At 34.4% G+C, this 13,422-nt stretch overlaps 1 protein-coding gene across 12 annotated transcripts in view; it reads left to right on the forward strand.

The window, feature by feature from the left end:
• C2CD5 (C2 calcium dependent domain containing 5) overlaps positions 1 to 13,422 on the forward strand; it is a 96,214-nt gene that overhangs the window by 51,708 nt on the left and 31,084 nt on the right. For all 12 annotated transcript variants that reach the window (XM_027592085.2, XM_027592086.2, XM_027592078.2 and 9 more), the window contains 4 exons: positions 4,530 to 4,644; positions 7,500 to 7,595; positions 10,284 to 10,475; positions 13,048 to 13,234. In XM_027592085.2, the coding sequence (XP_027447886.2) occupies positions 4,530 to 4,644; positions 7,500 to 7,595; positions 10,284 to 10,475; positions 13,048 to 13,234 (590 nt within the window). The remainder of the gene's footprint in view (positions 1 to 4,529; positions 4,645 to 7,499; positions 7,596 to 10,283; positions 10,476 to 13,047; positions 13,235 to 13,422) is intronic.

Here is a 13,422-nt window from a genome sequence, read left to right on the forward strand (position 1 = left end):
TTTGATCTAACATGGATTCTATCCCAGCTACCATCCTAACATCCCAAATTACTGATGTCTGCTATGAATTTGCACATCATTTCCTCCACGATGGGACTGTTCTTCCTAGGTTGGTACTGAATCCCCACCTAGTTTGAGATTGTATACACACTTAAACCTGAACTCTCTAATTTCTGTTTCATTAGGGGAAATTTATCTTCTTCAAAAAGTTGTTTTGTGTTGGAATAATACTTTAAGGTATTTAAGAATGTGGCTTTCTTATGCTGTCCAATAACAAAATAGATTATCATTGTATTAAAAATGTTTGAGCCCACCTAACACTTGATCTCCTCCTGTTTATTTAAAAATTAGATTGAATAATTGTCCATTTCCTTTTTTTCTTTAAGTCAGATTAAAAGAGTCTCAGTGGCAGAATTATTCTCTTCCAGAACTATGTAAAAATAGAATTAAATTGAACACTTTAGGTAGTCAGTGTTTCTTTTTTTCTTTCTTTTTTTTTTTTTAAAGATTTTACTTATTTATTTGACAGAGAGACACAGCGAGAGAGGGAACACAAGCAGGGGGAGTGGGAGAGGGAGAAGCAGGCTTCCCGCCGAGCGGGGGACCCGATGCGGGGCTCGATCCCAGGACCCCGGGATCATGTCCCGAGCCGAAGGCAGACGCTTAACGCCTGAGCCACCCAGGCGCCCCGGTAGTCAGTGTTTCTTAGTTGCAAGTGTGTGATTCCCTAAAATCTCAAAGGGATTCAGTTTTATAAAGGCGTATTATGTTGAGTTGTTCACTTCTTCACTTTCTGAGATAGAACCATTTATTTTCATTTTAGGAATCTTTACCAGTTTCACCTACATTTCAGAAATAAGATAAAATGTTAAAAAGATGGCAAGATATCAAGCTGTGGCCATGCTCTAGAAAAGTGACAGTAGTAAAATGAATTAATTGTGATGCCAACCCAAGTGTGCAGACATTACCTCTAAAAGAAGCATCAGTGAGGTATTGACCTACAGCCCAGTTCATGACTACAAATAAAATGATATATTGAAAGATTTGCGGGGCACCTGCCTGGCTCAGTTGGTGGAGCATGCGACTCTTGATCTTAGGGTTGTGAGTCCGAGCCCCATGTTGGGTGTAGAATTACTTAAAGATAAAATCTTAAAAAAAAAAAAAAAAGGTTTGTGATATTATCTATGAAGAGTTTGACCCATAGGAGAAAAACATAATATAGTATGAAATATAATTTATATAATAAATAAATTTTAATATCTTCTAAAATGAGGTCTTTTTTAAAATTATAAATTTAATTCTATGGATTATTAGGAGGAGCATGATGTTTAAAGTGAAGATATTTTTTTCTTGACATCTCTGAAATGATTAATTGCACCTTCACATCTCAGCTGTATTTCCTTCAAATGACTAAGTTGTATTCAGTTTCATGAGTGGCATGTATAGTTGCCATAAATTTTTAAGCCAGACTCTTTGTTTTGCCTTTTATATGAGTATGGTATATCCTCAGTTTTGACTTTTGGAGAGTGAATAAAACAATTCAAATTCAACTAGTGTGTTTCTTAGAAGAATATAGTTAACAGTTTTTTAAGCTTTAAAAATTCTATTATAGGATTAAATATGGTGATTTTTCTGAATTTTCAGTTATGTAAGTTAGGCTGAATCATTACCATGTGAATATTCTCTGGCTCATCTCTGGCATAAATATAATATAGGCTTTGAAGATAAATTTAATTTTTTAAATATTAAATAAATTGATTATTCTTAATTTTATTTTAATTAAATAATCCCTAAATTTAATAGCCAACAAATTCATTCTTTGGCTTCTTGCTTACAGTTGTAGGTAATTATTGTTAATTCAGTTCCTAGTTTGTGATGAAGTGCTCCCTACTGTATGCTTGCCTTGCTTTCACCTAGAATCTAGGGCCATTACTTTCTGTAACCATTTCAGTGAGCTGCCATAGTTTTCAGTCTGTACTATCACCTGATCCAAGCATGCGCCAAAATATCCACTGTTTCTGGCTCCTGTCTGCTGAATCTGCTTTGCAAAACCCTTTGTTCTCTGAGCTTTTGCTTAAGCCAAAAACAAAATTTAACAAATTCTTTGGAGTGTGGACATATGCCATTTGCTTCCTTAGCTCCCATGTTATGTAACTCTTTAGCTTTTATTGAACTTGTAAATACTTTATTAAATACAACAATGGCATCCCCATGTGCAGTTGTGTGGCTCATGTGTCAAAATAAAGGCTGCTTGTGAACTTGTCAGAAGAATATGAATGCTCCACTTGCGCTGCATTCAGCTTTTTATTTTGTTTATTATTTTTTTAAATCAGCCACTTATTCTTTCATAGTTTTTGGTTTAATTATCTGATTATTTTATGTGTTATACCAAGGTAAGTTTGATGTAAATAAACTTTGTATTCTATGTGGTTATATGTATTTCACAGTAATTATTATTACATACTTTTTCATTTAGACATGCTGGCCATTTCTAAATAAATATATCCTGAACTTAAAATAAGTAACTTCCTCCATTTTTTTTGAAATAAATTAAAAAAAATGTTATGGATTACTTTCTGTAAAATTCAATTTAAAACAGAAAGGCTACCATGTATTACTTGTGGCACAGATATAGGCAAATCTAATGTGAGAAAATCTGTTTTTATAAAAACATAGCATACAGTTATTTGCTTTAGCAAATAATATTTTAAACTCCCAGAAACGTTTAAAAAGTAAATAGCAGGTTCAACTAGTGTTTTTAAAGAAAAGTTAAACTTTATTTTACAGTTTTTCAGGGAAAATAGTTTTCTAAACTGAGATATATTTCTATTATTATTTACGATAACTGTTTTCAGAGAATCATGAATAATTTGATAGATTGAGCAGCTGCTTGAATAAGTTTTTGTCTTATGATAAAAATTCCTTTATTAGGAAAGGAAGATGTTAAATAGATACCCAAATTGGTCTGGGAACATGTATGCCTAAAAAAGAGAATGGATTTGAGAGTGTATTTGTGCTGTTAATGTCTATATTTCAGGAGGAATATGAAGAAATTCTTTAACATAATGTATGTGCAAAATAGGGCTACCTAATTGCCTACACATTTCTTAATTCATAATATTGATTGCTAATACCATATTGTAGTCTTTTCTATTTCTCTTCTTTCTTTATTTTATCTCGTCTTTGGATCTTTTCCTCAGTTTCCTGGCGTCTGCATTTCTTTGTTTTTTTCTGAAAGAAAGTTTTAGTGTAGCTCTGTCTTGGATCCAAAACTTTAATACAAGAACTGGCTGGCATCATCTGTAGCTCTGGCTTTTATCTCATTTCTCCCTTTTGCTGATCTCCTCCCTGTGGAGGAAACAAAATCACATCATAGGAATGTCAGCTATAACAAGCCTTTTAACCTTTCTTTATTTTGCTGTCTTCAGTATTTTACTAGTGAGTATAATTCCACTTATTCTACTTATTTAAAAAACATTTTGAAAACTGGATATGTACTGAAATTCAAAAACGCAAGTTTTTGGATTGTTTGATTTTCAGTTTTAATAGTGCCTTTTATGTGGAAAATTTACAATAAGAGGTTAGCCTCCTATTTAGAGTTAGATTAAGTTTTTTTCTATCCCAAATTGTTCCCAAATGAAATTGACCCCAAAAAGAAACACATTAGAATATGCTCATTATAGACTGATTTGCACATAAAATGTTACTATAATTTGCAGCTGCTCTTCCCCAGTGGTTTGCAGCCGCATGCACGTGATTAGGCTGTATGTGTGCCAGATGCTCCATTTATAATGCCCCATTACAAGCAGTGTTGGACTCCTCTGTGGTAATAAAATGCAATGCGGTGATTCTGAGGCATTTTCTTAATTACAGAACCATACATGAAGTTACAGTGTGTTAACTGAAATTAACCAGATTATTTATCATAATCTTTAAATGTATTTGCTTTTTTTATTTTAAATTGGCTAGTCCCTTCATTTCTTGTTACTTTGCTTTAGGACCCACAAGGATGGCTACATGGCTTTCTCTTTTTTAACATTGACAAACCTTTGCCTTGGAAAGAACCTAGAATATAGTGGGTTATAAAAAAAATAGGTACCAGGAAATGAAATCAGAATTTAAATTAAATTTATGGCTATGACTCAAAATGTTCACTGAGCAAGGTGAGTGAGACACAGAATATCCTCTCAGTTTAGGATTAGAATCTGGAAACTCTGGGTCTACATTTTAAGTTACATCTAATAAAATACATCCCTATAGATGTCCCCTGAAGTAATAAAGCAAATAGAACTAGTTGGTTTATTTTCTGTCACTCAAGTTTAAAATATTAAACTTTTTGAGGAGTAACATTAAATTAAAATGTTAATAAGCATTTTGAGAAGTAACATTTTAAACATGTGAAGTTAGTTTTAAAATCTGTTATAGACCAGTATGTCTTTGCCTTCCAGAGTATGTTTATTTTAAACATTTCTTTATCATATAGACAATGTGCTATTGAGTAGTGAACTGATTTAAAATTTATTTTTCAGATGAACCAGAAACTCGAGATGCGTGGTGGGCAGAAATCAGACAAGAAATAAAATCACATGCTAAAGCATTAGGCTGTCATGCTGTAGTGGGCTACAGTGAATCAACTAGCATCTGGTAAATGATAATAACTTGATTTTCTAGATGCTGTAATTTACAGATTGTCATCTGAAAGGGTAAAAGGTTTATGCAAATATAGAGAAAAGAATTGTGGCGTGATCTAGGAGCCATGGGCTTTGGAGTACATCAGACCGAGGTCCATGTGCCACTTTGGCCACTTAATTGCTGTGAGACTTTGGGAAAGTAACTACTCCTCTGAGCCTCAATTTCTATGTTGAAATGGAGATAATGATCACCTATCAATTAAGATTTTTGAAGAATTAAATGAGAATTGATACTGGCACATAGCAAGTATTAATTCTAGGCCAACTTTACTCCACTTTGTGACCCTGCTAACTCCTTCCTCTGGGATATTGGGACCCTTGATCTGTTGTAAATGAACACCATTTTTCTTTAAAGTTTGTCTGTAAGCTCTTTCTGCCTTCTGTTCCTAATTTGTAACGTAAATTTCTCCTGCCAAGTTAGGAAGGGACTTGCATACTCTTACTCTGAATTCCTTTTTCTCCTCCCTTTCGTTTGAATAACCTCTCTTACTTTAAAGTCCTTGCCATTCCACAGTTCAGACTTTTCTACCTCCAAAACATTCTCCCGCCTTTATTAATTCTGTGCTATCTCCACCAGTTGAACAGGATTACTCTCCTTCTAACAGCTTGACCTTGTGCTTTCTCATTCTCAAGTCTTCCTCTATCCCCACTTAACTTTCAACCACATTTTAGACTTCATTATTGCTCAAAACTGTTTCCCTTTAAAAATTTGAAACTATAAAATTTCACTCTTGGATCACAGCTTAATATTTTCTACCCATCTCATTTGCCCATTTACACCTGGTTTATTTTGACACTTACCTTAACCAAGACTTTGCCCAGTTCCTTACTCAGGTTCTGATTTAACTTTCTGACTGCCATTGATGAACCCTATTTTCAACCCCTTGAAAAGTTTGTAACAGATAACATCTAGAAACTGACATTCTGCTGTCTTATTTTTCCACCTATTCTTGGATAATTCTTACTGTCAACTGTTACCTGGGTAATTCTTTTGTGCATATGGTGGTCTTTATTGTTAGAGAAAAATGATTAGACTCCAGTAAATGTGGACATTACAGAGCCAAGCCATGCTGTTTCATCTTCTAAGGGCCCTTTCTTTTCTTTTGCTGACCATGTATGATATTCTTGCACCTTTCTGTCCCCAGTGTAGCTATTCTACTTGTGTTAAACTAGTAATTTGTTATGCTTATCCTGCCTTACTTCCCAATAGATAGTTTTGGCTCATTCATAGTTTTAGTGTCATATGCTTTCAGGTCCTAAGGTTATGGTCTTAAAAGACATAGTTGTTTTTTTTTTAAAGATTTTAATTGTTTACTCAGAGAGTGAGCATGGGGCGGGGTAGAGGGAGAGAGAGAATCCCAAGCACACTCTGCGCTGAGCACAGAGCCTGACTCGGGGCTTGATCCCACGATCCAGAGATCATGACCTGAGCCGAAATCAAGAGTCGGTTAACCACCTGAGCCACCCAGGGGCCCTTAAAAGACATAGCTCTTGCCATCAGATTCATAGTCTACTGGAGGATTATGACAAGTATAACACATTTTATGATAGAGATATCCCAGGATGCTGTGGGATCCAGAGGGTTGGAGTTTAGAAGTAAGATTGGAAGAAAGTGTTAATGAAATAACTGAAACTTAAACTGAATTTCAGGGGATGACTGTGAATTATGTAAATGAAGAGGGGAGGCATGAGAAGAGTGTTCAAGGGTCAGAAGAGTAGCATACAGAGAAGGCCAGAGGTGTAGATTCAGTGTGGCAGGAGATAAGTCACAGATGCAGGGGTCTAAGAAATAAGTCAGTTTACTTAGAAGTAAATTGATTCAAGCTCCTTTTTTTCCTCTGGACCTCAAAAAAAGTCTTTGTATTAAATCCTATCTACTAATTTTTTTTCTGTTCTAATCCATCCTGTTTACTATTACTGGATAAACTCTCTGAAATGTACTTCTGCTCTCATAGCTCCTTCTTACTTAATTCAGTACCGTCAGTGGCTCCACATTATTCCTTGACATTTCTCAGTGCCCACTTAAAGCCTGGCCTCTCTCTACTAAATCACAGAACAAGTGACCATTTCTTTCATGTCCTTTCAGGCTTCTGGTCCATTTATACTTTGTTTCCATCATTTTGTCCCTAGACTGCTACTTTTCTCATTTGCTTTGGGTGATTTTATTCAATAATTATATTGATTACTTAAAATTAGGTGATATGTAATCAAGAATTCCAAAGAATTCTTTTGAAAATCACTTTTTGTATATGATGATTAACATAACAATAAAAAATTTAAAAAAATCACTTTTTGTCATACATATAATGATGTAGTTTAAGCTCCATTTAGTGTATTTTGGATATTGTTTATTTCAGATACCTTTTGTATTAAGTTTAAATTAAGCTGTAGCAATATTGACATTGATCATTACATATTAAGCTTTTAAAGTAATTTTAATAAACTTTAATATGCATTTAAAGAGTGCTTTAATACAGTTTTATGGATTATTGATGAATTCAGCAATATAATTTGTTACTACTTTTATTTTGAAACATTCCAGTATTTATCAGTTTTACCATATTTTAAAGGAATTTACTGTCATTAATATTATACTTTATCTTTTATACCTTTTAAGTAATAATTCTTGCCCTTTTCATTTTAATATTTCTATTTTTTATCCTAGGGTAGGAGATAATCCTATGATATTAATATTAGTAGTCTAACTTGAATTTAAATTGTCACCCTTATAAACACTTTGATATTTAACATTTTCCAAAGCTAGGTTGCCTGAAGATATTAACTATTTTATATTCTTTTCTTTTATAGTGAAGAGGTCTGTATTTTATCTGCATCCGGCACGGCAGCTGTACTCAACCCTAGATTTCTGCAGGATGGCACCATGGAGGGCTGTTTGGAGCAGAGGTTGTCATGGCAGGCTGGCTTATTTTCTATAAGGGCAAAGAAGGGAGAAGTTGACTTTTAACTTTAGAGCCAGGATAGTTCTGTATGAGGGTGGGATACTGTGGTGCACTATAGAAATCAGGACCAGTGCACTTTACTGCTTTTTACCTAACCTGTAGCAGCAACAGAGAAGTACTGAGTTCTGTACTACGTGACACACCTTATTATAATTTTCCTAGTATCTTGATAAATTACATGTGTGACTCTCAAAGAATTTCAAGTATATATTTTTTTGTTTGTTACACTATAGAAATAATTTTTATTTTTTCCTTTCCCTTTGTCTTACCTCTGAAACAGAAAAAGGTCATGAAATAATTTACATACAGAAAATTTATAATTTACAAAACAATCAAAACACTATATTGTACCAAAATTATATATAAAAGTTCCTGAAAAGTGAAGTGTAACTTTAATGTTTGTGAAAGAGAAAGTAAAAGTGAAATTACTAATTTGAGATTAAAATGAGATTACTTTTTAGTTTATTTATTCGTCCCCTAATCTGTTGGCTTCCATAAATGTCAAAAATGCTTTCCATAAACAGATGAAATTATCAAATATACATACAGAAAACTATTAGTTTGGTGCCAAAGTATACCTGGATAATATAATTTTAATTACTCCTTACTCCACTGTATGCATATTTGCTTTTTTTTTACTATAAATTTGCAAGTCTCTGTATAATAAAGATATTCTAGCTCAGGTAGGCAAACAGAAGACCTTGGTCGGTTTCTTCTTTAGCTTGTATTAAAGATGGATTTTGACCGTAATATATTACTGAGCATTGAAAGTCGTCATAAATAGGAAAATGGAGGTGTGGAACATTTTGAAGTATGTTAAAAATCAGAGTGTTCTGTTGAGAAAACTGCATGCCGGTGAGTTGTCCCAGTGCTGCAACATAGTTCTGACACATGTCAGTTCATTTCATTCTTGAGTAGATAGAATCCTGATTTAACAAATGACCTTTCCCATGCAGCTTGATTATTTTGGTATTGTGGCTTGGATGGATACAGTGAATTCTCTTATATGGCAATCTAGAGCAACAGATACCATCCCTATCTGTAAAAGAGGAAAATGTCTTTTTTTCTTGCTATAAAATTATTTCTGCTTACTAGAGAAAATTTGAAAAATATAGGAGAGTAGAAGGAAGAAAACATTCCCTATAATCTCAGTATTCAGAGACAATCCCTTTTGTATATTTCATATTTAAAATGCTTTCTTAAATTTAAATACTTCTGGTTTTATGCCTGTGATATTACATCACTTAAGTTCAAATTTCTGTGAGGTGTTTAGTTAAAAATTGCCCCAATTTTCATCCTTTTATGCCCCTTTGTAACACGTGGGCTTTGGTTCAAACAACCTGACATTAGAATCTGAGGTCTGCTACTTAGTATTTAGTGTGACTGAACAAGTTACTTAGTACCTCAGGTTTGTTTCAGGCCAAGAAGAACTAATTTTTGTTACTGTTTGCTGCATATCATGTGGGGGGTGGTGGTGTTTAGCTGTGTGGTCTTACTTAATCTTCAAAAAAATGAGCCTTTCTGGGTAGATATTATTATTCTAGTTTTATAGAGGAGGCTCTGAGAAGTTAAATGACTTGTGCAAGGTCACACAACTCCACTTAGAATCTGTTTGATTTTCCTGTTCCTTCTAATATACCAGAATACCATCTCAACAATAAAAGAATAATACCTGGGAGTGATTAGATTTAGAAGGCTATTGTGGATATTCAGTGAAATAATGTGTATAAGAAATTTGCAGGAAGCCTGACTTGTAGTAGATATGGTATGAGTTTTCTTTCTCCTTTTTAATTTGTCCACTTGACAAGCTTCAACTTCTAACAGGTTGCTTTAGCTTGGAGTGAATTGGGAACATCTTTCCAGAGCCCTAGAAGGTGTGGCTGTGTGAAAGTCTGGAGTTCTCTCTGGAACTTCCTTCTGCTTCCATTTCTGTTGTTCCTTGAATTTCCTTAGATTGGAAGAGTGAAAAAAATACTTACTCATTCTAAAATGAATTCATAAACAACATTATTGCAACAAACATTTTACAACGATTGGGAAGGTTGTGTGTTATCATTTGTGGTTTATATTATGATATATATGTTGTTTGTGAAACAGGTGTATGGTTTCTCAGAAATCATAAAGCAGTCATTGGAAATTAGAAATGTTAGATTATGCCTATTTTTGACTTTTTAATGGGTTTGTTTTTGATCATAATTTTTTTTTTCTCCAAGTTGTTAGGTTGTCTGGTTAAAGAGGTTTTTTTTCCTTGGGAATATTTGATTGATTATATTTGAGTTATATTTGTCGGATAGTAGGAAAATGTCACCCATACCTAACCATTTATTTTTATTGTTGTATCACAAAGAATAAGCTCTCGGATAATAGTGGTTTTTGTCAGGTGGGACATCCACAAACATATGAATTGATGCAATTCAGTGACTACTTGTGTAAGTCTTTTCTCTCATACGAAAGTGTATGGTTCTGATTTCATGGTCATTTTTAATTCTTAGTAGTCATAGTGGTACTCTCATAACCTACTGTGGAAGTTGTGTAGTTTGTACATAAGTACTGTATATGAAAAATATGTTTTTGAAAAAATTCATAGAATTTTAAAGAATGCTTCAATTTTTTTCTTGATGTATTCATATAGGCTAGAAGAAAATTTGCCTGCAGGCTGTGGATTTTGCCACATACCATATGATGAACTGAATATGCCATTTCCAGCTCATCTCACATACTGCTATAACTGCAGGAAACAAAAAGTTCCTGATGTTCTCTTTACAACTATAGACCTCCCAGTAGATGCAACAGTTATTGGAAAAGGTTGTCTTATTCAAGCAAGGTATATTTGTGCAAGTAGTATTTGGGGTCCTTGAAAGAGTTATGGGATATGAAGTCAAATAGACCTGTTTCAAATGTCAGCTGTACTGTTTCCTACCTGTGTGATCCTGGGCAGGCTGGGCAATGCTATCCAAATCTTGTATTTAATCACATAGAAAATTGGGAGGAAGAGTACACTCTTTATAAAACTCAAATAAGTTCATATGCAAAAGCAGTTTTAAACATTTAAATTCTGTACAGATGTTTACTATTATGAAGATTACTAATTAACCTGTTGCAGGATAGTAATGTGGCTCTGTTTTAAGGACATTAAATATGTAATACATTTTAGAAATTAATTTTTTTCTTATAAAGAACAGTGCCATGTAGTGTTTCTTTCACTACTTCATTTAGCTGTTAACAGTTCCTTTTAGAATGTACTGGAGCAGGAAATGCTAAATTGTGGTTGGCATACAGGAAGCAGCCATAACTGTCTAGGTCACTAACAACTGCCAGGTTACCAAATCCATTGAGCAGTTCTGTCCTCATCTTACTTGACATGTCAGCAATATCATACAGTTGATCATTTTCTCCTTCATATGCCTTTGACTTCATAGTGCCCCCTGCCACCACCACCCCAGGTTTTTCCTACCTTTATGTATAATCCTTAGTCTTCTTGTTGATTTCCTCCTCCTTTTCTTTTTTTTTTTTAAGATTTTTTATTTATTTGATAGAGACACAGTGAGAGAGGGAACACAAGCAGGGGGAGTGGGAGAGGGAGAAGCAGGCTTCCTGCCGAGCAGGAAGCCCGATGCAGGGCTCGATCCCAGGACCCTGGGATCATGACCTGAGTCGAAGGCAGACGTTTAACCATCTGAGCCACCCAGGCACCTCATGGATAGTTCTAATATCTGAAATTTTTTGTATTCTGTTATTTCTGTTCATTATTATTCATTGTGTTTTGTTTCCTTAGACTGTGATTGTCTCACAGGAAGTTGCAAAAGTGGTACAAAGAATCCCATCTACTCTTCACCCAGTTTCCCTCATTGGTGACATTTATACAGCTATGTAGAGTATCAACTAGAAAATTAACATTGGTGTAATACTGTTTACTATACACCTTACTCAGTGTTTATACATTTATAAACTTGCATTCATTTCTGTATTTGTGTGTATATGTATGGTTCTGTGCAACTTTATCCCACAAGTAGATTTGTGTAACCACCACCATAGTTAAGACACAGAACTGTGTTCCATTACCACAAAAGAATCTCCTTGTGCTGTCTCCTTATGTTTATATTCTCCACTAAGCTCTGGTCCTGTAGTGCTTTTAGGAAGATTCTTTAAAAATATATAAATTTATCCAGTTTTTTGTTTGTTTGTTTTAGGTAGGAAGGAGTTAGTGTCCATCAGCAGTTTTCAGAGTGTCATCCCTAGACCAATAGCATCACCATTCTTGAGAGAACTTAATAGAAATGCAGATTCTCAGGCTCTACTCCAGACCTGTTGAATCAGAAACTCTGGGGATGGGTCCTAGTAATTGTTCTTTAATGACCTCTCAAGCTAAAGATTGATAACTACTAACCTAAATACCCTGGTTTGCCAGTTGTGGGATCTTTCCTTCATCTTTACTGCTACCTTTTTAGTCTGAGCTCTCATTGTCACCTATATTGCTTTTTGCAACCATCTCCTCATCAGTTATGTCATCCTTATTCCATGCTCTGTATAGCAAGATAAATGATATCTTAAAACATAAATTGGATCATGTTACTACTTAAAACCTACCTGGAGTTTCTTATTGCTGGTAGAATAAAATCAAACTCCTTACCATGACCTGTAGGCCCCTAACATGATCATGCCCCTGCTTAACTGCACCCCCATCCGTACTACTCTTACCCTTGCTCACTTCACTTTAGTGTAGTAGTGTAGTAGTCTCCTTTTGGTTCCGCTACTTTGCCAGCCCCATTCTGTAATTGTCTTTCTCCAGCTCTCTTGGTTCCATCTTGTTTTTAAGATCCCAGGTCAGGCATCATCTCTCCTGTGAGGCTTTCTCTCTATTTATTCCCACTCACTTCACCTGGTTCATTTTCTTCAGACAAGTTGTTACCTTTTTTCTTTGTTTATCCCTCCCCCATCCATAGGAATATAACCATGAGAATAGGGACTCTGTGTTTTGTTTGTTGATTAGTGCTTACCACCTAGAACAGTGCCTGGCACCTGATAGATACTCAGGAAAGTTTTGTGTTCTTTTAATGAGTAAATTAACTTTTTTCCTTTGCTACCCACTCATCATATGATCACATGGGGTTGTGAAACCTAAGATTTTAAATTATATTCTCTAACAATTTTAATCGGTATTTTTTTCATTTCTGGAGATTTTGAGATTTTTCTTTTTCGTTTATTAAAATAGGACTTTTAGCAAAAGCATACACAATGAAAACAATGGCAGAAAAGATTATTGATATAACTTAATAAGCCCATTGAAAACAAGTAAATGTTTTATTAGGTACACTTAAAGAAAGTTTTAAAAATTGGACAGTTCTTAAGATGGTACGAAGAATACTGTCTAGTGACTAACTTATTTTCCTTAACAGGTTGTGTCGCTTAAAAAAGAAAGCACAGGCAGAAGCAAATGCCACAGCTATCAGTAATCTGTTGCCATTTATGGAATATGAAGTGCATACTCAGCTAATGAATAAACTAAAACTCAAAGGAATGAATGCTTTATTTGGACTGAGAATTCAGATCACAGTGGGTGAAAATATGTTGATGGGCTTAGCGGTAAGTTTAGATGTTTTGGTTTTGTCTTGTGATTCCTGTAGTTGTAATAGATTCTGTTTTGTGTGATTCAAAGAGTCTTTTAAAAGAACTTATTTAAAGAAACTGGCATTAAGATCTTTAAGGGTTGGGGACATTATAAGAAATAAAAAATCTGGTGATAGGCTTTGAAATATTTTGTTTTTACAATT

This window comes from Zalophus californianus, chromosome 9 (genome assembly GCF_009762305.2).
Source record: "Zalophus californianus isolate mZalCal1 chromosome 9, mZalCal1.pri.v2, whole genome shotgun sequence".
Lineage (NCBI taxonomy): Eukaryota > Metazoa > Chordata > Mammalia > Carnivora > Otariidae > Zalophus > Zalophus californianus.